General features: G+C 40.6%; 1 protein-coding gene across 1 annotated transcript; it reads left to right on the forward strand.

Annotated features, from left to right (window-relative positions):
• Positions 1–2239: 2239 nt before the first annotated feature.
• On the forward strand, positions 2240–26131 carry kcnip1b (Kv channel interacting protein 1 b). Its single transcript, XM_061962063.2, has 8 exons — positions 2240–2548; positions 15080–15204; positions 15370–15439; positions 15511–15581; positions 15658–15765; positions 22421–22525; positions 22960–23022; positions 24186–26131. Exons 1-8 carry the CDS (start codon positions 2491–2493, stop codon positions 24231–24233), a joined length of 648 nt encoding a protein of 215 aa, XP_061818047.1. The 5' UTR covers positions 2240–2490; the 3' UTR covers positions 24234–26131.
• The last annotated feature ends 553 nt before the right edge of the window (positions 26132–26684 follow it).

Raw genomic sequence — 26684 nt, forward strand, 5'->3', positions numbered from 1 at the left:
CTTTCCAGCGTTCTTCAGAGGGAGCCCTCTGCATCAGGGGTTATCGGCCATGGCTGTGGGGGAACTTTGTGTCAGCGCCATGGTGGCCGTGGCCTGGTGATCTCCTGGTGCAGATGGTTTTTGTGATAGTGTTTACTCACCTGGCTCCTCTGTACTCAGCCATGCATTCATTTGTGTGTGTGTGTGTGTGTGTGTGTGTGTGTGTGTGTGTGTGTGTGTGTGTGTGTGTGTGTGTGTGTGTGTGTGTGTGTGTGTGTGTGTGTGTGTGTGTGTGTGTGTGAGGTGCGCGCGTGCATGTGTGTGCGTGGGATAATGGGGGATGTGGGTCATCGGGGTATTATTTTTTAGTCTGTAAAGCACTTTGTGTTGCATTTCTTTTATGTATGAAAAGCACTTTATAAATAAAGTTTGATTAGTTGAGGCAAACTGTCACGCTTGCGGAGCCGCATGTTAGCAGTATTTGTCGTGATTTCGAGATGCAACTAGAATGCAGCTGATTAAAATGTGAAGCTGGCTTAAATAGACTGTTGATTACGAACTAAACTCGGTTGGACCTAACAGTGCTCTGAGGCAGGAGTCAAGTCGCTTCAGGAAAGACTAACTAAAACAGGAAAAGAAACCAAAATAAGAGCGCTAAACCGGAACTAAATTGTCAAACACAGGAAAATGCCAACAAACTCAAAATAAGGCACGGCCTGGTGTGACAAGCCGTGACACTAACATGTTTTTAAAGCTTGCATAACAACAAGCAATAAGAGATGTGTGATTGGACAATTTAAACTACTTGAATACTTATTTGTGTACTTCTTTGCAATGTTTTCTTTTTAAGGCTTGAAGCAAGTACACTTTTCAAGTAGCTGAAACTGCAGAAAAAAATGTAACCATCAATTTTTAACAAGTGAGAGAGCTTTCCCGAGGCTATCATTCACTTTCACATACATACTGCAAAAGAAAGATTAAGGTACTGTACAAAGAGGTGATCCCTCTAATATTTAACACCACATTTTCATTGCACCTTGTTTTTATGAAAAAGTGTTCCATTGTGTTGGCGATATTTTTTGATACAGCCTTTGTTTTGGTTTTCATTACATTGTGCAGATGTAATGCTATATTTAATCAATCACTACTAACACAAAACACACATACTGTAACTACTTTTTAATGGGTTGCATGAGTGGATAAATGTGCATCATTTCTACAGTCTTGCTTCCCTGAAAGTATGAATGTGCAACATGAATATTCAATGGCACTCTCATACCGGCCAACACTGAATCAAATGTATTTACGATATTCATTTAGTTTGAATGAACATGCTGACTCTGCCTGCAGTCATTAACTTGCACACACACACACACATGCAAATATAGCAAGATAATTACAAGTTGTCGTAAAAACACCTACTATGTATTACAGGGATATTCAACTAAGTTGTTTTGGGAACCACATTTCCAGAAAGCTAAGACTGGAGGGCTGGACTCCTCCCTTCACAATGTTTCTTATTTTGTACCCAGCGTCCTCTACAGTAGACATTTGATTTTGGTAAATGTGTTTTGTTAGAGTGGCAGAAGCGCTTTGGTGTTTTTAAGGACCTTCTGCAAAAAAAGCTAGTCAAAGGTCATCTTTATGACAACACTGTACTGTTTTTGAGAATATGCTACAAAAATGTGAGTCTCTTACAAGCAAAGAGAGGACCTCAAATGGAACCTACCGGTACCAGTACTAGAACACTAGTAAAACTAAAGAAGTTGAACAAATGACTATTGACTGCATCTGAAGTAACCAAGCGACAGAAACACCTTAGTTATATACATCACATTACACAAAATAAAGTGTAACTGCCAAAAAGGAGAGGACTTAAAGGGATGCTTTGAGGAACACCTCAGTTATTCAAATCCATGTGTTCTATGTTCTCCAGCAAGGTTAAAATGTCAATGCAAGGATCTGCCAATGTGTTTACAATGGCCCAAGTTCCTCTATACAACAGGACCACTCTAGTGTGTTTGGGAATTTTCTGCAAAAATATTTGTCTCCCAACTTTTGAACTGAACTCCGCGGCCTGCGCGATGTCATTCCCAGGCCGGGTTTGGCTCCCAGGCCGCCAGTTGAATAAGCCCGATGTATTAGCTTCAGAGCGCTGCATCAGTTATCAGGACATCACAATGATACTGTATGAGGCTGTGAGGAGGCAGGGAGCTGGAAAGAGGGGGGATATGCTGACAGATGAGTGGAGGGAGAAACAGAAAAGAGGGAGTGGTGCAGGGAGGCAGGATCAGCTCGTGTGGGTGTGTGTGTTTTCTGAGTGTGTTTGGAGAATGAGGTGAGAAATCCAAAGGAACCATCTCAAAGAGGAGAGTCGACTCAGCGAAAGGCATGGGAGGAAATAATAGGGGGTGAAAAATTGTAGAGAAACAAAAGAAGGAGCGACAGGGGGGGAAAACAGCACTGTGAGGACCTGGGCTGTTTATCCAGGCTGGTTACCACGGTGACAATATGGGTGCTGTGGTGGGAACTTTGACCATGCAAACCAAGCAGAGGAGACCAACAAGAGGTATGTCAACATTACAGAAGATTATTGAACGTAAGTCTCTGGTTTAGTTGATGCAAGGCATGCAACATGTGCTTGCTTCTAAAAGGGGCAATGTATTTCTGCGTATTATTGACGACGCAAAAACAGCCCATGTGTTTTAGAGCCTATTTGCACACAAGTACAGATGTTAATATCACACATGATGTGAAATTTAAAAAAATAAATCTACCGGTAATGAAAATCCTTTGACAATCTGTGAGTGATGTTTCAATATGAGTGCCCCTCCATTGCTGATACTGAAGCATGAGTCATATCTCATGCACTGATGGAGTGATTACAGTGTGCCCATCAAGTAGCATGTCCTTGTACATAAGTTCAGAGCCAAATCGCCGTCCCTGACTCTTTGATGATACGGGCATGGACAGGGGTAACGTTTATGTGTATGCGCCCCCACGTTTCGACGGGAGCGAAAGAGAGAAACAAGCGTTGCATGTGAATTAACACACAGCTCACATATCATACCTCTCTACCCGGCCTCATGCTTGAGAAGCCTGTTGTCATGGAGACTGGGTTGAAGGGGCATAAGAGAGTGAACAAATAATGTGTCTGAACGAATGGTGAATGTATTGCTGCGCAATACAGAGATAACGAAACACACTGACAACCTGTGGGTTTAGAGTCTTTAGTTTTTATGCAGTTTTTATGCAGATGAAGATCAATATACTGTATGTGAATTGAAATACTATTGAAAATCTGATATTTTAGCCACCTACTTAAGTTTTGGAACAAAACAGGGTAGTCGTAATAAAAGGTAAAGTAGGGGTAATGTACTGTGGTTTTGTAAAGTTTGTATACTTTTTTCCTGTGAGTTATGACATGCAAGTTATAAAATTTCATATGTGTTTGTATAATATAAATTTAACCATGAAAATGGTTGCTTGAAACTAAGAATTTTTAAGACCACACCGCCAATCAAAAATGCGAAATGGATAACAAATAAATAAATGGATAACAGCAAAGCTAACACTTCCTGAACACGGATGTTATAATGTTATCAAAGCTTACCTTTAAGGATTCACACACAGCACTAACATATTGGAACAAGGCTGAAGTGATAGAAGAAAGGTATAAGTGTATTTGTGGCAGCATAGGAGAAATGTATGTAAACGTTGCACCTTTGTATCTCATTGCCAATAACTGTAGTGCATTCAAAGACCCTTGATTAAAGCTATAAACAGAGGCATCTCTAGGTGTTTAAGACAGAGAATACATAACCCCTGTGGAGATGCACTAATAAATATATAATTACAATAATATTGACGTATTATTATGATTGGTATTATCAGCTGAATATAATTATATGTGAATCAGATAATATCTACTTTATACTCTGAAGTAAAGGACAACTTAACACTTGTATAATGGTATTTAAGTAAATAATGATAGCTTATATGATTATTTAAATTCATAATGTGGCCACTTTACATTGCATTTGTCCACACTTTTATGTTAAAAAAAACACAACTTTTTTAACAAAACCAAATTATTTAGGTGGGTTTATCTAAATATGTTCTAAGACAGTGGTGGTCAAAAGTTTGCATACATTTGTAAAGAACATAATGTCATGGCTGTGTTGAGTTTCCAGTAATTTCTACAACTCTTATTTTTTTGTGATAGAGTGATTGGAGCACATACTTGTTTGTCACAAAAAACATTCATGAAGTTTGGTTCTTTTATGAATTTATTATGGGTCTACTGAAAATGTGACCAAATCTGCTGGGTCAAAAGTATACATACAGCAATGTTAATATTTGGTTACATGTCCCTTGGCAAGTTTCACTGCAATAAGGCGCTTTTGGTAGCCATCCACAATCTTCTGGAAATCTTCTGGTTGAGTTTTTGACCACTCCTCTTGACAAAATTGGTGCAGTTCAGCTAAATTTGTTGGTTTTCTGACATGGACTTGTTTCTTCAGCATTGTCCACACGTTTAAGTCAGGACTTTGGGAAGGCCATTTTAAAACCTTAATTCTAGCCTGATTTAGCCATTCCTTTACCACTTTTGACGTGTGTTTGGGGTCATTATCCTGTTGGAACACCCAACTGTGCCCAAGACCCAACCTCCGGACTGATGATTTTAGGTTGTCCTGAAGAATTTGGAGGTAATCCTCCTTTTTCATTGTCCCATTTACTCTCTTTAAAGCACCAGTGCCATTGGCAGCAAAACAGGCCCAGAGCATAATACTACCACCACCATGCTTGACGGTAGACATGGTGTTCCTGGGATTAAAAGCCTCACCTTTTCTCTTCCAAACATATTGCTGGGTATTGTGGTCAAACAGCTACATTTTTGTTTCATCTGACACCACATGGACAAAGATAAGACCTTCTGGAGGAAGAAACAAAAATAGTAGTATGTGCTCGAATCACTCTATCACAAAAAAGAAGAGTTGTATAAATTATTGGAAACTCAAGACAACCATGACATTACGTTCTTTACAAGTGTATGTATACTTTTGACCATGACTGTATGTTATTCTCATTGTTAAAATGCCTAATTAAGGTGTTTACATGCGTTTTAAAAAGTTTGTTTCAACAAATCCATGCAATAATTTGTTTTTAGTGCGTATAAACATATCAAGTGTGTGTGTGTGTGTGTGTGTGTGTATGAGGAGGCAACGTTGGGTTTAGGTTGGGACGGAGGGGCCCTTTTGGACTCTTTTGTATGGGAGCCTAGAATTTGTTGCTACGCCTCTGGAACCAGATATCCTAAACTTCTCCGTTGTTTTTGCATCCCCTTTTCCGCAACCAACATCCAATACCCTTTGAAGTTTGTCACAAATGAAGGAAAAGGATGTTAAACTGATGAAGGTTCAAAAAATATTTTATTGTCACCCATTCTCGCTATGTCTCTAAAAGTCAACAACCACTTATGTTGACGTGAGTCAGCCAACGCAAGAGATTTCGACTTAACATGTTCAGTTGCCAAATGTATTGCAAGGTTTACCAATCATTTATTACAATTATTACAAATAACGAAAGGCATCATCTTTTTTAAAGACATAATAAACCATACATCCCTTGTGTTAGAAGATTGCGGAAAAGGGAAAATGGAGGAGAAAGGAAAAGTGGCTGATGGTGCAATGCAGCCCAATTTATTACCAAAGCTACATCAAGGTGGCATAAATGCAACAAGCTGTAAAGAATACTTTTCCTGCCGACTTTGTCGCACCACCTGTGTCACGTTCTCACAAGAACATTGACAGATGTGCGGTTGCTTTTTGTTGAGACCCGAGAAAAGGAACAACCATGTGACCAATAGGAGGAGGCATCATTCAGACAAACACTGGCTCATAACTGTTGGTGTAAAGAGCACAAGCTGGTGTCAGTAACAAGTCACGCTGTATCCTCGGAGCCTCCATCGCCACCTGACACATTTCTAATTATCTCCATCACTTCCCTCCCAGCACATGCTCCTTGTAAACGTTAGCAGTCTTTTTACGGTCAAACTGGTGAGGAAGGACGATTGTTAATCGCTGCTCCTCAGCTTTTGGCTGCAATTTGGAAAGTGAGTTATTTCAAGACGCTTGTTTTAACACTCCAGGCAGAGAAGCGGGAAATAACACACCGTGCTTCCCGCATCAGCCTCGGGTTTGTCACATAACCTTCAAGTTGTTTTCTCTCCATCTCACCCTCATCTAATCAACACCTGCCAATTTCAATTTGCCACCTTTTTTTAACTCTTTCACGCCGCACTGTTGCATTAATGCAAGAGTACAGAACCCTTTGAAAGAAGAAGGGGATTTACTTTTTCTCTTTTTTTACTCTTTAGTGGTATACAGTGTGTCCAAAAAGTATTCACAGCGCTTCACTTTTTCCACATTTTGTTATGTTACAGCACACAGAATAGATTCATTTTTGTCCTCAAAATTCTACACACAAGACCCCATAATGGCAATGTGAAATTTTTTTTTTTTTTTTAAACATTTGAAAATGTATTCAAAGTAAACAACTAAAAAATTGCATGTACAAACCCCGTTTCCATATGAGTTGGGAAATTGTGTTAGATGTAAATATAAACGGAATACAATGATTTGCAAATCATTTTCAACCCATATTCAATTGAAAATGCTACAAAGACAACATATTTGATGTTCAAACTGATAAACTTTTTTTTTTGCAAATAATCATTAACTTTAGAATTTGATGACAGCAACACGTGACAAAGAAGTTGGTAAAGGTGGCAATAAATACTGATAAAGTTGAGGAATGCTCATCAAACACTTATTTGGAACATTCCACAGGTGAACAGGCAAATTGGGAACAGGTGGGTGTCATGATTGGGTATAAAAGTAGATTCCATGAAATGCTCAGTCATTCACAAACAAGGATGGGGCGAGGGTCACCACTTTGTCAACAAATGCGTGAGCAAGTTGATGAACAGTTTAAGAAAAACCTTTCTCAACCAGCTATTGCAAGGAATTTAGGGATTTCACCATCTACGGTCTGTAATATCATCAAAGGGTTCAGAGAATCTGGAGAAATCACTGCACGTAAGCAGCTATGCCCGTGACCTTCGATCCCTCAGGCTGTACTGCATCAACAAGCGACATCAGTGTGTAAAGGATATCACCACATGGGCTCAGGAACACTTCAGAAAGCCACTGTCAGTAACTACAGTTGGTCGCTACCACCTACTCAGTGGCCTAGTGGTTAGAGTGTCCGCCCTGAGATCGGTAGGTTGTGAGTTCAAATCCCGGCCGAGTCATACCAAAGACTATAAAAATGGGACCCATTACCTCCCTGCTTGGCACTCAGCATCAAGGGTTGGAATTGGGGGTTAAATCACCAAAATGATTCCCGGGCGCGGCCACCGCTGCTGCCCACTGCTCCCCTCACCTCCCAGGGGGTGATCAAGGGTGATGGGTCAAATGCAGAGAATAATCTCGCCACACCTAGTGTGTGTGTGACAATCATTGGTACTTTAACTTTAACTTTACATCTGTAAGTGCAAGTTAAAACTCTCCTACGCAAGGCGAAAACCGTTTATCAACAACACCCAGAAACGCCGTCGGCTTCGCTGGGCCTGAGCTCATCTAAGATTGACTGATACAAAGTGAAAAAGTGTTCTGTGGTCTGACGAGTCCACATTTCAAATTGTTTTTGGAAACTGTGGACGTCGTGTCCTCCGGACCAAAGAGGAAAAGAACCATCCGGATTGTTATAGGCGCAAAGTTAAAAAGCCAGCATATGTGATGGTATGGGGGTGTATTAGTGCCCAAGACATGGGTACCTTACACATCTGTGAAGGCACCATTAATGCTGAAATGTACATACAGGTTTTGGAGCAACATATGTTGCCATCCAAGCAATGTTACCATGGACGCCCCTGCTTATTTCAGCAAGACAATGCCAAGCCACGTGTTACATCAATGTGGCTTCATAGTAAAAGAGTGCGGGTACTAGACTAGCCTGCCTGTAGTCCAGACCTGTCTCCCATTGAAAATGTGTGGGTCATTATGAAGCCTAAAATACCACAACGGAGACCCCCGGACTGTTGAACAACTTAAGCTGTACATCAAGCAAGAATGGGAAATAATTCCACCTGAGAAGCTTAAAAAATGTATCTCCTCAGTTCCCAAACGTTTACTGAGTGTTGTTAAAAGGAAAGGCCATGTAACACAGTGGTGAACATGCCCTTTCCCAACTGCTTTGGCACGTGTTGCAGCCATGAAATTCTAAGTTAATTATTATTTGCAAAAAAAAATAAAGTTTATGAGTTTGAACATCAAATATCTTGTCTTTGTCGTGCATTTATTTGAATATGGGTTGAAAAGGATTTGCAAATCATTGTATTCCGTTTATATTTACATCTAACACAATTTCCCAACTCATATGGAAACGGGGTTTGTAAATAAGTATTGACAGTCTTTGCTCAATACTTTGTCAATGCACCTTTGGCAAAAATTACAGCCTCAAGTCTTTTTGAATGCGACGCCACAAACTGCCCCTATCCTTGGGCAGTTTCGATCCCCATCAGATTGGATGGGGAGCATTGGTTTTCATCCAGGATATCTCTGTACATTGCTGCATCTTTCGTTCCCACTATCCTGACTAGTCTTCTCATTCCTGCCACTGAAAAACATCCCCACACCATGATGCTGCCACCACCATGCTTCACTGTAGGGATGGTATTGGCCTGGTGATGAGCAGTATCTGGTTTTCTCCAAAAAATAATGCCTGGAATTCAGGCCAAATAGTTCAATCTTTTAGATTTGTTATTTTAATAATCATTGTGGGGTATTGTGCATAAAATTGCAATAACTAAAATGAATTCATTCAATTTTGAAAAAAAGCTGTAACACAACAAGATGTAAAAAAAGTGAAGCACTGTGAATACACTCTGGATGCACTGTACATTGTCATGTGACGTCCATGACAACAACAGTCAATAGGAATGCAGCTTGACGTTTCAGGAATAGGAAAGACGGATCTAAATTACGCAATTGGGCATCACTTATCATTTCTATATGAACATGTAATCGATGTAAGCTACTCGAAAAACACATTTAAGCGTACATGTAAGCATGAGTGCATCAGCTGATAATGATGAGATGTGAAAGATTATACTTAATATGCAGTATATAAGTAGGGATACTAAGAAGATGCAAGTTTTTGCAGCTGCAACTTACAGTATTTGTCCAACTGTTCAATTCAGACATTTATGACTCTGTTTAATGAAAAATTACGACAAAATAGCACAAAGAAAATGACTGCAGTTTGTACTGTTTGGGTGACAATCCGATTTGCAAATAAAACACAGTTTCAAATAATTCAGTCTACAATCATATAAACACAAGTAACTCACCTCTCCTTTCTTTTGGCCAAGTAGCTCTTGTACTGATGAAAGTTGAAGACCCCTAAACAAGTATGAATACATAGTATACACAGGGTTGTCAAATGTTTAAAATGGTTAATCACATTTTGTCCAGAGGTAACTCACTATTAATCACGATTAATCGCAAATAGAAAGGTTTTTTTTTTATCTTTAAGTGTACCTTATTAAAAATGCACACCCAACAGATGATCACATTTTGTCCAGAGTTAACTCATATTTAATCATGATTAATCGCAAATGGAAGGTTGTTTTTTTTTATCTTTAATAGGTGTACCTTTTTGAAATGTACACCGAACATGGGACTGGACAATTTGTTCGATTTTTGCAAAATTGTGTTTATTAAACATTTCAAAAGCTTCATTCACATTTACCTATATATTTTTAATTTGCACAAGCTTCTCTTCGAATTTTGGAACTAGCATTTTATTGACAAGCCTTAATAGTAATTTTAGTTTTTTTGATAATGGTATCAATACTAATGCCAGATTGCTCGAAAATCTATCCTCAGTCGCTATATATCACTGCATGTGTGTGTCTGGATCAACTATTTGAAAATATGGTTGGATGCCAATATGTTTTCACAGTAATTTAGTAGACATTGGTACTGAAGATTAAGAACCATTATGGTCTTTGTGTGTACAATCCCCTGGAGTGACACAATACAAAAAACCTGAGATTCTCAACATATGCTAAGTATAGAAGCAGTGCTGTTCTACATGTTTTATTGTGGCAATTTTTGGTTAATTGTGTTACATTTAGTACAACATTTGATTCGATTCTACAAGTGAAATAACAGAATGAGGCACAGAATGGGGCTATGCAGCTGTTCTTTTGGATATTTGTTCATGTTTGTGAACGTATTGCGTGCACTAACAGATGTCTGGATGAAAGTATTTTTCCATTGCGAGGAACAAACATTTATCCACAGGCACACCTGAGCCATTTTGTTTTCACAATATTAACCAACAGTCTTCTCTACAGTGCCTGCACTGAGCATCTTGTTACCATCAATAAAATACCAAATTTATAGGGTGAAATCTAATGTATCAAGTAGGGGAGAACACAGTAGGTTATCACACACCATTAACTTATTGTATTGTGAATTGATTATCATCAAAACATCTTTCAAGAGTCATTTCTACATTAAATTGAAGCTTTAAAGGAAACTGCACTTTTTGGAAGGAATTTTGCACCTGTGTGAAGTTGGACCCCCGCCGCTCGCAAAACTCTGTTGAAATAGTCTCAGAATTTTGCCTATTATTCACAATCCTTATGCAAGACAAGAATACATTTTTTATTTTTTTTATGCAATCAAAATCGTTTATAAACGCTGGCAAAAGTCAGCCAATAATGGAGTCAATGGGAGTTACTCTATTATGTCTATTAAAAGCTCTAAGAACATCCAAACACCTCAATCAAAGTCTTACATACACGCTGTAAGTATATATGTAACGTAGTAACAGGCTCTTTAATAATAACATGTAATACCTGCGTAATTTGTTCAATTTAGGCATACGGCGGCGGCACATCACAACATTCACTTTTTCCGCCAAAAACAACACTGACTACCACTCACGGCAGACTTTGTGAGGGACAACAAACATAATGAAACAAACACTTACAGTAGAATGTCTGCTCTCATTGTGATGCCAACCGAGGGGATGTTCATATATTCCCGTTTGGATGAAGAATTATTCATAATCCTCCCAAAGAGGATGTCTTTCTTGAGCAACTTCTCGATTGATGGCTTAATTCTCCTACTTAGCCGTGACTAAAGTAAACAGACAACATGCTTTTTAGTGTATGTTGCCCATAGCTGCGCCGCAGCAGGCTAAAGCAAATGCTTAACAGGCAACAGCTAACAAATGCTATGTCTAAAACAGAATAATACATGTTTTGATTCAAACTTACCAACATGAGTATGCAGTGAACACACCAACATGTACCAGGTAGTGGCATTAAAAGGGATGTTTTGTCGTTGTTTACAGCTGATATATTACAGGCATTTGCCACCGGTTTCTTTGCTAACCGGTTCCATAGCTTTGCTTTCACGCTCTCACCAAATCAGTTTTTTTCCTAAAGCGATCATGAATGAAGGGGGGCGTGACTTGTTCTCACACTCTTTAGGTTTAGATGATTTTTCCTCAGGCTCAGGATACTCTTTTTCGACTGATTGAACAGCAGGGGATTCTGTGTCAGGTAAGTGGTATGGTGAAGATACAGCAGAGAGTGGTTTTCCATCATTATAGTTGGGTTCTACAGCTTGAGGTACATGATTTGCCAGGCTGTTGGCTCTCGGTTTTACATATTCTTTCCAAGTAGCTGTCTGTTTTGTTCTCCAGTGTCCCAAGCAAGTTCAGGATAGTGTGGTTGAATCTTTCAACGGGGTTTCCTCAAGGATGGTATTGGATAGTTTATAATACCAGTTATTTTATGAGTTTGGATTCAATATCTGTAAAAACGTTTGGTATTCCAATGCATACGATGAAGTTTTCAAATAGACATAGGAATATGAATTGCAACTGCAAACTTGTTATAGTAGTCAGCGAGAACAAGAATATATTTTGTATTGCTTTGACCTGGTTCAAGTGATAAATATTTGATGCAGAGTAATTCGAAGAGACGAGTAGTCATGATGTTGACTAGTGGTGCAGATTTTTCAGGAAGTGATTTGCGTCTTACACAGGGTTTGCAAGTTCTGGTCTTGGTCTCAACATCAGATGACAAGCGAGGCCAAAAGAATCTGGAGCGTACAATGTCTAGTGTTCGTTCAATGTCCATATGACCCATATTGTCGTAGAAACTCTTTAAAACAATCGAGCGTAACTCTTCAGGCAACACCAGCTGATACAGAATTTATTGTCCTTCTTGCTTTCTTCAATACCAGATGTCTTCTTGTAATTCGAAGCAGATCAATTCTGTCTATAAAAGGGGAACATTTGGAATTGCGTCTCACTGTTGGAGTGTCTCTCTCTCCTGTCTCCAGTTGGTAAATGGCTCCTTCGATTACAGGATCAGCTTGTTGCTTTTCTTGAAAGTCAAAGTGTGAAATGGCAGGAAAAACTGGCAATCCATGATGACTCGCATTTGCATTAACGGACATGCTCAATGACTCAACCAAAGTAATGAAATGTTCTTCTGGACTGTCGCAAGGGAGGGGTAACAATGAGGAGAGATGACTCCGGAGGAAATTCCTTCCACTTCACCTCATTGACAGGTATTATCTTGCATGAATTTGTAAATAAAGTCCCTGTCCTTTTTTAAAGTATCCTCAGCAGAATTAGAAATAGGACGTCGAGGAAATGCATCTGCGTCAAGGTTATGGTTTCCGGCTCTGTACTGTAGTTTGAAAGTGACAGTGGAAAAGGCAGCGGGCCAACGGTGACTGGCCGTATTAAACTTTGCAGGTGTAAGGCTGTATGTGAGTTAATTGTCTTCGGTCACTTAAACGAAGTTGCCCGCATACAGGTAGTCATAAAATGTATTCAATACCCTCCATATTAATGCAAGGAATCTTAGTGAGTGGGGTGGGTATCTCGCTTCTCTGGCCAATAGGTCGCAACTGGCATAAGCAATTACTCTCAGCTTGCCTTCTTTTTATTGGTATAAGGCAGCTCCAAGAACAGTAGCGCTAGCGTCAGTGTGTAGAATGCAGGGCTGCTTCGGGTTAGCAAAACTAAGAAATGGAGCAGTTGTTAACTTTTCAATCAGGGTTTCAAAAGAGGTTTGACAGGCTGCGACCATTTTTATCCAAAGTGTTGTTTTGAATCATATATGCCTGTGAAGTAGTGGATCTCTTACAAGGTGGAGACATAACCTCGACTCAGGTCATTGAGTGGTTTGGCGATGGCAGAGTATCTCTTGATAAATCTTTGATAATATCCAGCAAAACCAAGGAATGGTTTTAGCTATTCAAGAAAGCGTGGGACTGGCCATGATTTAAGTGCACTGATTTTACCTGGATCTGTTTAGACTCCTTCCCCTAAAAACAACACAGCCCAGTTAACGTACAGATGTCTTAGTTTGTCCATGGTTAACTCCAAATTTATTGCGAATAATCGCAGATAAATGTAATTTTTCATCATCAATAAGTGCACACTAGACAGATAATTTTGAAGTTTTAATACCATGATTGGACAATTAGTTTGCTTTCATAAAAGGTTTTTAAACATTATGCTTTTCAGACAGCTCAAAAATAAAGGACATAAACACCCTTTTAAAGAGAATAAAAAAAACACTTGCAGTGTGTTGGTGTCTTGCCAGATTTTGTATTTTGTAGAAATACCGATAAGGCCTTTATGTAATCTTCTGGAAGTTGAAGGAGCCAATGGACAAACCATTCCTTACCTTGGTTACATAGAAATGACAGTCACATTCTCATGTGAGTTTCTGGGAGCTAATTATGACATTGATACAATCACACTGGTTGTTCCTGATGCACGTCCAGACCAATCACTGGAATTAACACTTTAGACTCCTTTATAGTCAGTTCATAACAAATGATCTCTCCAGTTTTTAGCCAATGACACCAGGTTACAGAGCTATTCTCAATGTGTTACAGCTGCTGTACCAGTAGTATCAGGCAAGGGATGATGCAATGATGCGATTGACCAGTAAGGTTTCTGTCTCCATACCTGCCGGTCACACCATTATCATCGAAAGATCAGTCCATACCACCACACTAATCTCGGATCAGTGGGTTATTTTAGAACATCCTACCACCATATTGCCTGGTGGCCTTGGTGTAAGAATCTGTCTGATCACACTTTCAGTTCAGTCGCCACACAAAGTTGTAGTTATTCTTGCTAATAAATCAGAGCAAGAAGTATCCCTTTCACCTCTCCCGAATTTTCCTGGGAAACTCCCGAATTTCAGTGCCTCTCCCGAAAATCTCCCGGGACAAGCATTCTCCCGAATTTCTCCCGATTTCCAGCTGGACCTGAGTGAGGACAGCCTGTCATCACGTCCACTTTTCATCCATATAAACAGCGTGCCGGCCCAGTCACGTTATAATATCTACGGCTTTTGGAGCTCAGTGCGCAACTGCACACACAACCAGAAGGAGACTATTATATATGTCTCCGTTATCCATAGGTTTATCTATAACCCATAAAGTAGGCAGGCACGGAGCTATTGCTCAGCGTGTGTTTATTCCAGTCGGCACGTTAATACACTGACACACATCATCCGGATTCCCATCATGCATTGCTTCAAAACTACGGCAAGTAGTAGAGAGGAGTGTTACAGTATGTGTGTGAATATATGTATAAATAAATGAACACTAGACTCCAGCACCCCCCGCGACCCCAAAAAGGGACAAGCGGTAGAAAATGGATGGATGGATGGATGAAATTCAAGTATTTTATATGTATATATATATATGTATATATATATATATATACATATATATATATGTATATATATACATACATATATATATATATATATATATATATATATATATATATATATATATATATATATATATATATATATATATATATATATATAAAATACTTGAATTTCAGTAAATTATATCTATAAATATACTCCTCCCCCTTAACCCCGCCCCCCGGTCTGCCCCGCCCACTCTGACCCCCCCCCCATGAACAGCAGAACATGAACAGTAAACACATCTTTCTATATTCTCTACAGATAAAACAGATGATGATCTTGAGATGACAACGGTCTGTCACAGACCAGAAGGTCTCGATCAACTGGAAGCCCAAACCAACTTCAATAAACAGGAGCTCCAGATCCTCTATCGTGGTTTCAAGAATGTAATATATAGTAACACTACCACCACCACACATACATACACTGTTTCAATGACATCTCAGAGCATTCAATCGATCTCAACAATGACCTGGAGGAATGACAACATTCATAAACATGATTCAGTGACATTATTTAAACCAGTTTATTATGTAATTTTCTGTCCTCAGGAATGTCCTAGCGGAGTCGTAAACGAAGAGACGTTTAAACACATTTACGCACAGTTTTTTCCCCATGGAGGTAAATATTTGAAGCATTCTTACCGCTCTTTGATTCTTTAGAACTCACATGGTTTCTCTTTTGTGTTGCAGACGCTAGCATGTACGCACATTACCTTTTCAGTGCTTTTGACACAACTAACAATGGCTCCATTAAGTTCAAGGTTAGTTGTACCATTTATAAAATGCATTATGTTTTTTTACCATATATGCATTGAAGCTCTGTTCTATATCTGCCAGGACTTTGTTACGGGCTTGTCTATCCTCCTGAGGGGAACTTTGAGGGAAAAACTCGAGTGGACGTTTCACCTTTATGACATTAACAAAGATGGCTGCATAAATAGAGAGGTGAGATTCTGCCTTCGCCTTGTCAGCTTCTAGAAAATCTTATAAGGACGCAGGTGACCGATATTTAAAAAATAAATTTAGTTCTGCATTTTTTGCTGCTGAAAATGAATCTGACAGTTATATCCAATAGTATCAATTAGTTTTTGAGTAATGGGTAGATAACTAACTGTACTTGGAAAGCCCCCCTTTTTCTTTTGTTTTCTTTTTTATCACGCTTTTGCAGACAGGTTAAAGAAAATACATTCAAAGAACCTATCACTGATCTGCATCCACTCATAGGTCCTTGTCCTGCCAGCACACATGTTGCTCATTGTCAATTAGTTCTATTAAGTGCCACCTGGTTCGCTCCTTCACAGCTGGTTTCTTTATCTAGTGTATTTCATGTGTGCTGTAGGGTCATACAGTAAATCAGTACTGCAGTACTAATGAATTGAAAAAGGTACTATACTCCCTTTGAAACATACGGCTACTTTTTTTTCATCCGCATGCTGCCATGCGGCGGTGAGGAGCTGAGGAGCATGTTTAGTGTGTCAGTGCAGGCACACTCACAGAGCACACAAGGAGAAACCGTGTGGAGAGGCTAACTGGCAAATAAAGGCAATTATACTTGTCAATAAAGAGTTTAACAAATATATATAGTTTTTTCGGCTTCAAGACTATCGATCAAGGTTGTGGTGTGATTGTATTATGGGAGAACTACAGAGTCGACAGGCTATGACGTCACGAGGTGCGACGGAGCGGGAGACAGTGTGGGAGTGAGTTAGAGAGCGAGACACCTGTTGTGATTGAGCTAATAAAAGTATCCACGTTATAAAGTACAGCTGGACTCACGTATGTAATTCAGTAACTCGACATGGTGTCAGAAGTCCTGTAGTTAATGTGGAGTGTGAGCCAAGTGGAAATATAGTTTGTATGCGTCAGTGGATAAAGAAGTAAGGACAACATGAGCGAGGGGGATGGAGCCGCTGCAGCGCCTGCACGGCCACCCAACGCGCCGGTGGTTGCCGTGGGACCGTGCGCTACGTTCAACATCCAGCCACCGGAGTCCTTTGACTTTTCAAATCCACAAGAGTGGGACAAATGGATCCGGAGATTCGAAAGATTTCGCCTGGCAAGTAACCTAAATGCAAGCTCCGAGGACAATCAAGTGAACACATTGATTTATTGCATGGGGGACGAGGCGGATGATATTCTCCGTGGGTTAAATCTGACGGCCGCTCAAAGACGTACATACCAGGGAGTGCGCGAGGGATTACAAGGCTTCTTTGTGGTGAAGAAAAATGTTATCTACGAGCGTGCTAAGTTTAACATGCGCAAGCAGAAAGAAGGGGAGAGTGTGGATTCGTTTGTCACTGCACTATATGCGCTGGCGGATATAGTGCAAGACAAGGGGCTGTCTGAACGCATGCAGTTGGACGCGGATCTAACCTTGGATAAAGCCATAAGAATGGCACGACAGAGCGAGGAGGTGAAAAGGCAGCAGTCTACTCTCCGAGGGGACACCACCAGATCAGAGGCAAGTGATGCAAAGTCTGTTGATAGAGTGTTCAAGAGCAACTTCAAGTCTGCTAAAAACAAACCTCAATATGCTGATAGCCCAAAGTACAAGCCACACAGTACTCAGTACAGCAAGGACAAGGGCGCACAGTCATCGTGTCAAAATTGTGGCAGCTCTCCATCCCATCCAAAAAGTGACTGTCCTGCTAATGAAGTGAGATGCCATGCATGTGGGAGGAGGGGACATTACAAGCGTGTGTGCAAGTCCAAATCAGTGCATGAAGTTGAAGAGGATGAGGAGGAAATCTTCCTCGGCAGTGTCACGGCGGATGGGGATCCTTGGATGGTCAAAATTGGCATCCATGAGAGCAGTGTGACATTCAAAATAGACACAGGTGCCGATGTGACAGTCTTGCCACACTCAGTGTTCCTAAACGCATGCAGAAATGATCCACCTAGTCTCAGAAAGGCAACAAAGCCACTCCTGGGACCAGGAAGAAATCCTCTCGACGTGGTGGGCGTCGCCAGTTTGCTGCTGAGGAGAGGGGAAAAGACAGAGAGGGAGGATGTGTACATCGCTCGTCATGTGCATACTGCCCTGCTGGGAAGATCTGTGAGCTGTAGGCTGGGGCTTGTAGCACGCCTAGACAGCGTTACTATGGAGACATTAAAGGAGCACTACCCAAAATTATGCACCGGGCTCGGAGAAGTGCGGCAGCCATATGCCATCAAGCTGAGTCCAGGGGCGGAACCATTCTCACTTAAGACACCAAGGAGGATTCCATTGCCTTTAATGGACAAAGTCAAGCAGGAACTGTCCCGCATGGAACAACTCGGGGTGATAAGTAGAATTGAGGAGCCAACAGACTGGTGCGCTGGCATAGTGGTGGTGCCCAAAAACTCAACGAGTCAGTGTGTAGGGAAAAGTTCATCCTGCCATCAGTGGAGGAAACACTGGGAATGCTGGCTGGAGCCAAAATTTTTAGTAAGCTGGATGCAAACATGGGGTTTTGGCAAATTCCTCTAACTGCAGATTCATCGAAACTGACAACTTTCATTACACCCTTCGGGCGCTATTACTTCAGACGGCTACCGTTTGGCATAGCATCCGCCCCCGAACATTTTCAGAACCGGATGGTGACGGAGGTCACAGAAGGGCTTGAGGGCGTTGTTTGCCACATGGACGACGTGCTGGTGTGGGGCCGAACACAAAAGGAGCATGATGCTCGCCTGCATGCCACGCTAGAAAAGATCCAAAAGGCAGGCATCACTCTGAATGTCGATAAGTGCAATCTGTCAAAGTCAGAGGTGACCTTTCTAGGCCACGTGCTCTCCACCAGTGGCATCAGCTCAGACCCAAGCAAAACAGAAGCTGTGAGAAAGATGCAGGAGCCAACAACTGTGACTGAGTTGAGAAGTTTTCTTGGAATGATAAATCAAATTGGGAAGTTTGTGCCGCAGCTGGCCGAGAGAGACAAGCCTCTGCGAGATCTCCTGTCGAAAAAGAACTGCTGGGTGTGGGGCGTCGACCAGGCAAGGGCCTTCCAGGATCTAAAGGATGCACTGACGTCTACACCAGTGCTAGCCATGTATGATCCCAACAGAGAGTGCAAAGTCTCAGCAGACGCGTCATCGTACGGGTTGGGAGGCGTACTGCTACAAAAGTGGGACGAAGAGTGGAGGCCAGTGGCCTACATGTCGCGGTCTCTCACGCCAACTGACCAGAGATACGCGCAAGTAGAGAAGGAAGCTTTGGGGCTGACCTGGGCCTGTGAGAGGTTCCGCAACTTCCTCATCGGGAAACATTTCCAGATGGAGACGGACCACAAGCCTCTCCTGAGTCTTCTGGGGTCTCAAGCACTGGATGCTCCACCTCCACGGATCCAACGCTTCAGAATGCGTCTGATGCGCTATTCTTATTCTATCTCTCATGTGCCAGGGAAGTTCCTGTGGACAGCTGATACGCTGTCACGAGCTCCTGTTAAGAGAGAGGAGACAGCAGCGGACAAAGAGCTGTTTGAAGAAACCAACATCTATGTGGACATGGTACTGGAGAACCTACCTGCAAGCGCTGACTACCTGGAGGAGCTGAGAGAGCAGCTGCAGAGAAACAGTGTGTGTGCACAGGTGATGCAGCTGTGTGCTGAAGGCTGGCCAGCACACGGTTCCAAAGAACCAGCACTCAGGCTGTACAGGGCAGAGCAGGCGTTCCTTACAGTTCAAGATGGTGTCTTGCTGAAGGGACACAGGCTCGTCATCCCTTCTACAATGAGAAATGATGTTCTCGCCAAATTGCATGAAGGACATCAAGGCGTGGTGAATTGTAGACAGCGGGCACGACAGTCAGTATGGTGGCCCGGGCTGAGCCAGCAGCTGAATGAATTGGTTCTCAACTGCCGAACATGCTGTAAGGAGAGACAGAACCACAGGGAGCCGCTGATGCCGTCACCATACCCAGGCCGACCATGGGAGAAGTTAGGAGCTGATTTATTCATGCTCGGTACCAAGACCTACCTGCTGGTAGTGGACTACATGTCAAGGTACGTGGAGATTGCTTTGCTGACCTCCACAAGGTCAAATGATGTAATCCACCACCTAAAATCGATATATGCACGTCACGGAATCCCGGATCTTCTCGTTTCGGATGGAGGGCCCCAGTTCTCTGGAGCAGGCTTCGTCGAGTTCGCACATTCTTACGGATTCCGGCACGTTACCAGTAGCCCAAGATATCCTCAAGGTAACGCCGAAGCCGAACGTGCAGTACAGACGGTGAAAGGTCTCCTAAAGAAAGCAGATGACCCCTATCTTGCTTTGCTCGCTTACAGGGCTACCCCTCTCGACAATGGGTATAGTCCAGCGCAGCTTCTCATGGGGAGGAGGCTCCGCACAACAGTGCCTATCCTTCCTGCTTTGCTAAATCCTGCTCTTCCTGATAGTGAAGCTGTTATGCGGAAAGAAGGGGAGAAGAGGACAAAAGATGCACAACGCTACAACCTGCGGCATCGTGCAATGAACCTTGACAGACTGAATCCGGGACAGAACATGTGGATCAAGGACCAAAAGAAAGCCGGAGCTATCATCGGACGTCACACCACTCCACGATCGTATCTGGTGGAAGGACCCCATGGGACCATCAGACGGAACCGTCGTCATCTCATCCCTATGGGATCCTCGCCGGAGCACAGTGGCCATGGTGCAGCAGAGCCGTTCCTGGGGGGCGTTCCGGAGCAACCTTCAGCAGAACCATCGCAGCAGAGTGTTCCAGAACCTCCATCTACTCCTACTCCTAGAACCAGGTCTGGGAGGGCTGTGGTGAGACCAACTAGGTTGGACCTATAATTTTGTTTCCTAGAGACATTACAGAGACTCTAATGGAAAAAAAAAAAAAGAATGTTACTGTATGTGGGAAAAGACAGAAAAGTGTAATTGGAGCATTTTGGATATGTTTTATTGTACTGTAAATGTTCAAGTCAGTTGCAGGGCTTAGGTTGAGGACAGTACAGGATTAGTATAGGATGGATGTTTGAGTATTGATGTTGAAGTGGATTGTTCTAAGGGTAAAATATGTGTGTGTGTTTGATTGTCTGGTACAGGCTCATATAGGAGCAGACCTTCCAACCACAAGGCAGAATAATCCTCAAGGTCTGTTGAATCAATGGCAGTCTACCCATTGATTCTAGAAAGGGGAGATGTGGTGTGATTGTATTATGGGAGAACTACAGAGTCGACAGGCTATGACGTCACGAGGTGCGACGGAGCGGGAGACAGTGTGGGAGTGAGTTAGAGAGCGAGACACCTGTTGTGATTGAGCTAATAAAAGTATCCACGTTATAAAGTACAGCTGGACTCACGTATGTAATTCAGTAACTCGACAAAGGTGACACGTTAAACACAGAAGGGCCACGCTGCAAGCTGGGCTTTAAACATGCCTCACAAAAGGTAGAAAGACAGTATTACCACTTGCGCAGCAAACTTGGGTACTTAGGTAAACATTTAAATAACAATCATCCAGACCTGCAAAATGAGTTTCAGCTCCCCTGTTGTGCCCATACAGATACTAGATGCTCACACAGCTGTTTGGCTTGATGCCAAATATTAGCAGGGTTAAAACCATTGGGCAAACTATCCATCCATCCATTTTCTACCGCTTGTCCCGTTCGGGGTCGCGGGTATGCTGGATCCTATTTTAGCTGCATTCGGGCTAGTGCAAGTGAAATGACTGAATTTTGTAACAAATTGCTATAATTTGTCTCTTATCTCTAGCAATGTGTGTTTACCTGCTACATGTCTTATCTGTGTAGTTTCAGTCATAGTATTGTTTTTAGTATTTACTAATGATTATATTTTTTCTTAAAGCACAGACAAAAAGTGGCAACCATAAATCCTGAAGCATTTAATACAATGTCAGTTAAGCTTTCCATTCTATTCTAAACTAATCCTAGATTACAGCAGGCTAAATGTAATATATAAAATTGTAAATTGTTCTTTCAATGCAACAAAAAAAGCCCAATGTATTTACTGCTTTGTAATTTTTTATATTAATCTTCTATAATGGTTCTTTGAGTGCAACAAGAACTTTACATTTATTGTCCATCCATCCATTTTCTACCGCTTGTCCCTGTCGATAAAGTGGATTGGATTGGATTGGATTGGGGTCGCGATATGGTATCATAGAATTTTTTGTTAAAATTAAGCCAAAAGTGACATTTTTTGTGGTCCCCTTTATTTATAGTATCAAAATACATTTTGGTACCGGTACCAAAATATTGGCATCGGGACAACCCTAGTGTGCTGTTTAAGGGTCTGATCTACTAACATTTAAATAACAAGTGCTTAATAGCGTGTGCAAACTATAACTGTGTGTACTATTAGTGTGATGCAAGTGATCTACTAAGACTGCGTACACAATTGAAAAGAAGTGCAAAAGTGGTGCAGATGGTCCTATTTCAATGAGGTTTTTACATGTACTACGAGCTGCCACCATGGAGACAGTAATTGGTGACAGTTGGAATGATCCCGTTGCAAGAAGTTTTTTTTTCATTTAGGACTCATGAGACATATTTATAATTTATCTGAAAAAATACAGCTTATTGATTGATGAGGTCCAATACTGTTTTTGTGATCTGAAGTAATTTACTGTGCATATTTCATCTCGCAGGAAATGACAGAGATCGTGAAGGCCATTTATGACATGATGGGTAAATACACCTACCCAGCACTGAAGGGAGATGTGCCACAGCAACATGTGGATATCTTCTTTCAGGTCAGTTCAGTCTCCATCACAATGGTCCACTGAATGTATCCTCCCTGTCTGTCTTAATCATGACATTCTTTGTACCCAATAAATTTAGTATTAGCGACAAAGCAAATTCATGAATTTTTGGTCAGAGAATAAAATGTTTTGTTTTTCTAAAATTGCTTTATTAATTTTGTACATGCATAAGTTGGGGACAGAGCTTTAGAACTCTTCACTTTTGCCAGCGTTTACAAAACTGTGCGTTTTAAGGACAAAGGTATGCGTTTGAGTGTGGACACAAGGCTTAAACACATAGAAAAGTATGTTTATAAAGTATCCGTGTTTGTGTGGAAATGGCCTTAATTCATTGTTGTTTTAAAAATATATGTTGTGTTCCAATGTTTCCACAGAATCATCATGTATTTGCATCAACTGACCTATATCATGTTCTTTTGCCACAGAAAATGGACAAAAACAAAGATGGAGTGGTGACTTTAGAGGAATTTGTCATAGCCTGTCAGGAGGTATGAGTTCTTTCATTCTTCATTAGGCAATCAAAAGTCACTTAATTCTTTTTTTCTAATAAATGCACATCATCAACGGTAGTTATGTGCAAATGGACACAATTAATCGGATTAAAAGCCGATCACACACGATCAAAATTTTCTTTCGATTGAGAGGAGTGGTTTATGCCGATAGTCATTCAGATTGAAGCGCATGGAAATACTTCTTCCGAAGTTTGGGTCGAAATCATGTCTCTGACGTCAGCTAGTCTTTGGTGGTGGAGGGTGGACTAAATGTAATAGTCTCGGAATGAAGCGATTGTCTTGCTGTCGTCTCCCCATCATTCAAAAATGAACAGAAGTAGCGTGATATACTGTTGAGATTGTAGCTCTAAAACCGAGACTAGCAACAACAAAAGTATGGTCTGAAGTGCTCTGTGTCGATGTAACAATAGAGGAGGGATCCAGTAGTCTCCGAGGGGCTGTTTTATTCACAGCCTTACAGCTACTCCAAGTGCTACCTACTAGCCTCAAACACGTAACATGAAGACACGCCCTGATGACGTCAGGTCTGTGACTTCAGCATCTTGTACATAACACAAGATGGAGGGCAAAGCTCCATTTCAAAAAGAGAGGCAAAACAAAAGTAGAGAACAGAAGGAAAATTGATAGATAAATAACATGTCAACATTGGACACGCAAAAAAGTACAGAGCCGTGGAAGTCACTGCTTCTTCTTCTTCGACTTCCGTTTAAGGTATGTGCTGTGCATGTCAAAATAAAGTATTCCGACTTAAGGTCTGATGCATGAAAACATGCACACGTCATAATTGCATAATTTTTTAGGGTCCATGTACACAGTACCATTCTAATACGAATTATGATCAGATTAAATACATTTTGCCCATGTTTACGCTGTTGAAATTGTACCTTTAACATGTGTTATTAAAAAAAAAAAACTCTGTCCGCATATTTAAAGTTATGGGTGCTCCAAATGAAGCTGAGCAGTAATCGCTTGCATAAAAAAAAAAAAAAGTGTCAAAAAAAAACAAACACATAACGCTTCACTCTTAAATTGAGAAAAAAAGTGGCCCCATATTAGAACATTTTTTATGAATTTTGAAAGATACAACATTTCTGGTTATGTATAAAATTCCACCATGTTTTCTTATCCTCTCCTCACAGGATGAAACAATGATGAGATCCATGCAGCTCTTTGAGAATGTGATGTAGGACAAAAGGATGTGACAGATGAACAATCAGAGGGATTATTGTGTGTTTGCATACAGTATGTGCATTAATGTCTCCCTTTGTTTCCCTTGTATTCAATGTGGACTGAATGCAGGCAAGTTTCCTGCAAAAACCTGGATGACAGGACTGGACTGGAGTTATTTTGTCGCTACAAAGTAACCTAAATTATTTAATTTATTTATCTAATTTTTTTGTGAAAGAATTTCGCCATACAAACTGAACGGTCCTACTACAGGAGACACTTGAAATAGTAATGTGATTCATGCCGTATTCTTGTCTGGCTGTCACGTGCTTGCTGTTTTTAGTCGATGTTCAGCTTGCAGCATAACGTGAAACAATCGTGTGTTTTGGTGTACCAGTCTGTCTATTTAGGAACATATTATTTCAATACTGTAGTTTTTGGTTCTGCTTATGTGTGTCTTTGAAGGTTTAACATGTGGAAAATGTAAATCATATATGTGTAACATGAAGATGTTTCCCGATGCAAAATCAGGAAGATGTTTGTGATCATTTATTTGCACAATTGTGTCATATTATACAGCCAAAATGCTTGAAAAAGCTTAGTTTTTGTATCTATGAATGGCAGCTTTGGAACTGGATGTAATAATCCAACATCACTGCTGAACAGTCAGCGCTACGTCCTTCATCAACCCTTATCTATGATGTAACGCTAATGCAAAAGTATAGAAACAGCTGGGTGACTACTGTATTTGCCTGCAATTTCAGTAAGTTGTAATGTTTGGTCAAAGTGAAACAGCAATAGAATATGCACAGGCTATAGTAAACAGAACACTAAAATATCAATCATGTTTGTTTGTTTTTTGCAGTAAATGTAGCTTTTTTTTTGCTACTGCACATCGTTTTGTGTAACATCATAGCCTCAGGTCCTGGTTTGAAAATGATTCATCTTTTCAAGAAAAAAGTTATTCTAAGCCATACAAATAAATCCCTATATTGACTTGTGTTTTACTTTCATTTTACCCTGTCGTTGAACTGTTGCATCAGCAATAATTACATATTAAAAGGGAACATGCACCACCAACAATATCACATATTGTCTTATAAATCCCTTTCTTTTGTTTACTTAGATTTAGATGTACTTTACACATTTGTCCGTAGAAACTTCGACTTAAATGCATTCAAATTAGGGCTGCAACAATTAGTCGACATATTCGACAACCCATCCATCCATCCATCTTCTTCCGCTTATTCGAGGTCGGGTGGCGGGGGCAGCAGCCTAAGCAGGGAAGCCCAGATTTTCCTCTACCCAGCCACTTTGTCCAGCTTCTGCCTGGAGATCCCAAGGCGTTCCCGGGCCAGCTGGGAGACATAGTCTCCCCAACGTTTCCTGGATGTTCCCCCAGAGAGGCGTCCAGGGGGCGTAATTTTAATATATTCCAGATATACCCCATCTACAAAAATGTGCAAATATTAAGAAGAGAGTCCAACTGGAGCAACAGCGCAACGCAAACGTGACATCATGCTCCTGCAGCTAGCTTCTTTCGTCAGGGACATCAAGGGACAGAAGTAAGGAGTCTCTTAACACGAGTACATTTTATAACACTAGAAAAAGATGCTAGATTTGTTGATAATTGTTTTTAATTAAAAAAAAAAAGAATTAAAAGTCTATAGGTACTTGAAAAAAATCTCCACAAAGTACATTGTACAGTAAGCAGCAACAAAGGAAAATATAGCAAAACAATACATAAATATAAATATTTGTGTATATATGTATATGTTAATTCTAATTAGTAACAACATATTTGTTTTTAAATGTATGTCTACATTTGTTTAGCTTTTTTAAATAAATATAATATAGTATATCATAAAAAAGGCAAATTATTACGTCATAACCACGCCCCCACCGTTACAGGTATATATGTATATGTTAATTCTAATTAATAATAACATATTTGTTTTTAAATGTATGTTTACATTTGTTTAGCTTTTATAAATAAATATAATATATCATAAAAAAGGCAAATTATTACGTCATAACCCCGCCCATAACCCCGCCCCACCGTTACAGGTATCTTGGCAGTCTAGGGCAGTGGTCCCCAACCTTTTTGTAACTGCGGACCGGTCAACGCTTGAAAATTTGTCCCGCGTACCGGGGGGGGGGGTATGGTATTTTATTTATTTATTTATTTTTATTTATTTTTTTGTCATAAAAAAATACAATCATGTGTGCTTACGGACTGTATCCCTGCAGACTGTATTGATCTATATTGATATATAATGTAGGAACCAGAAATATTAATAACAGAAAGAAGCAACCCTTTTGTGCAAATGAGTGTGAATGAGTGTAAATGGGGGAGGGAGGTTTTTTGGGTTAGTGCACTAATTGTAAGTGTATCTTGTGTTTTTTATGTTGATTTAATAAAAATAAATAAATAAATAAATACATTTTATTTTTTATTTTTTATTTCTTGT

The sequence above is a fragment of the Nerophis lumbriciformis genome, linkage group LG09 (assembly GCF_033978685.3).
Source record: "Nerophis lumbriciformis linkage group LG09, RoL_Nlum_v2.1, whole genome shotgun sequence".
Classification (NCBI taxonomy): Eukaryota; Metazoa; Chordata; class Actinopteri; order Syngnathiformes; family Syngnathidae; genus Nerophis; species Nerophis lumbriciformis.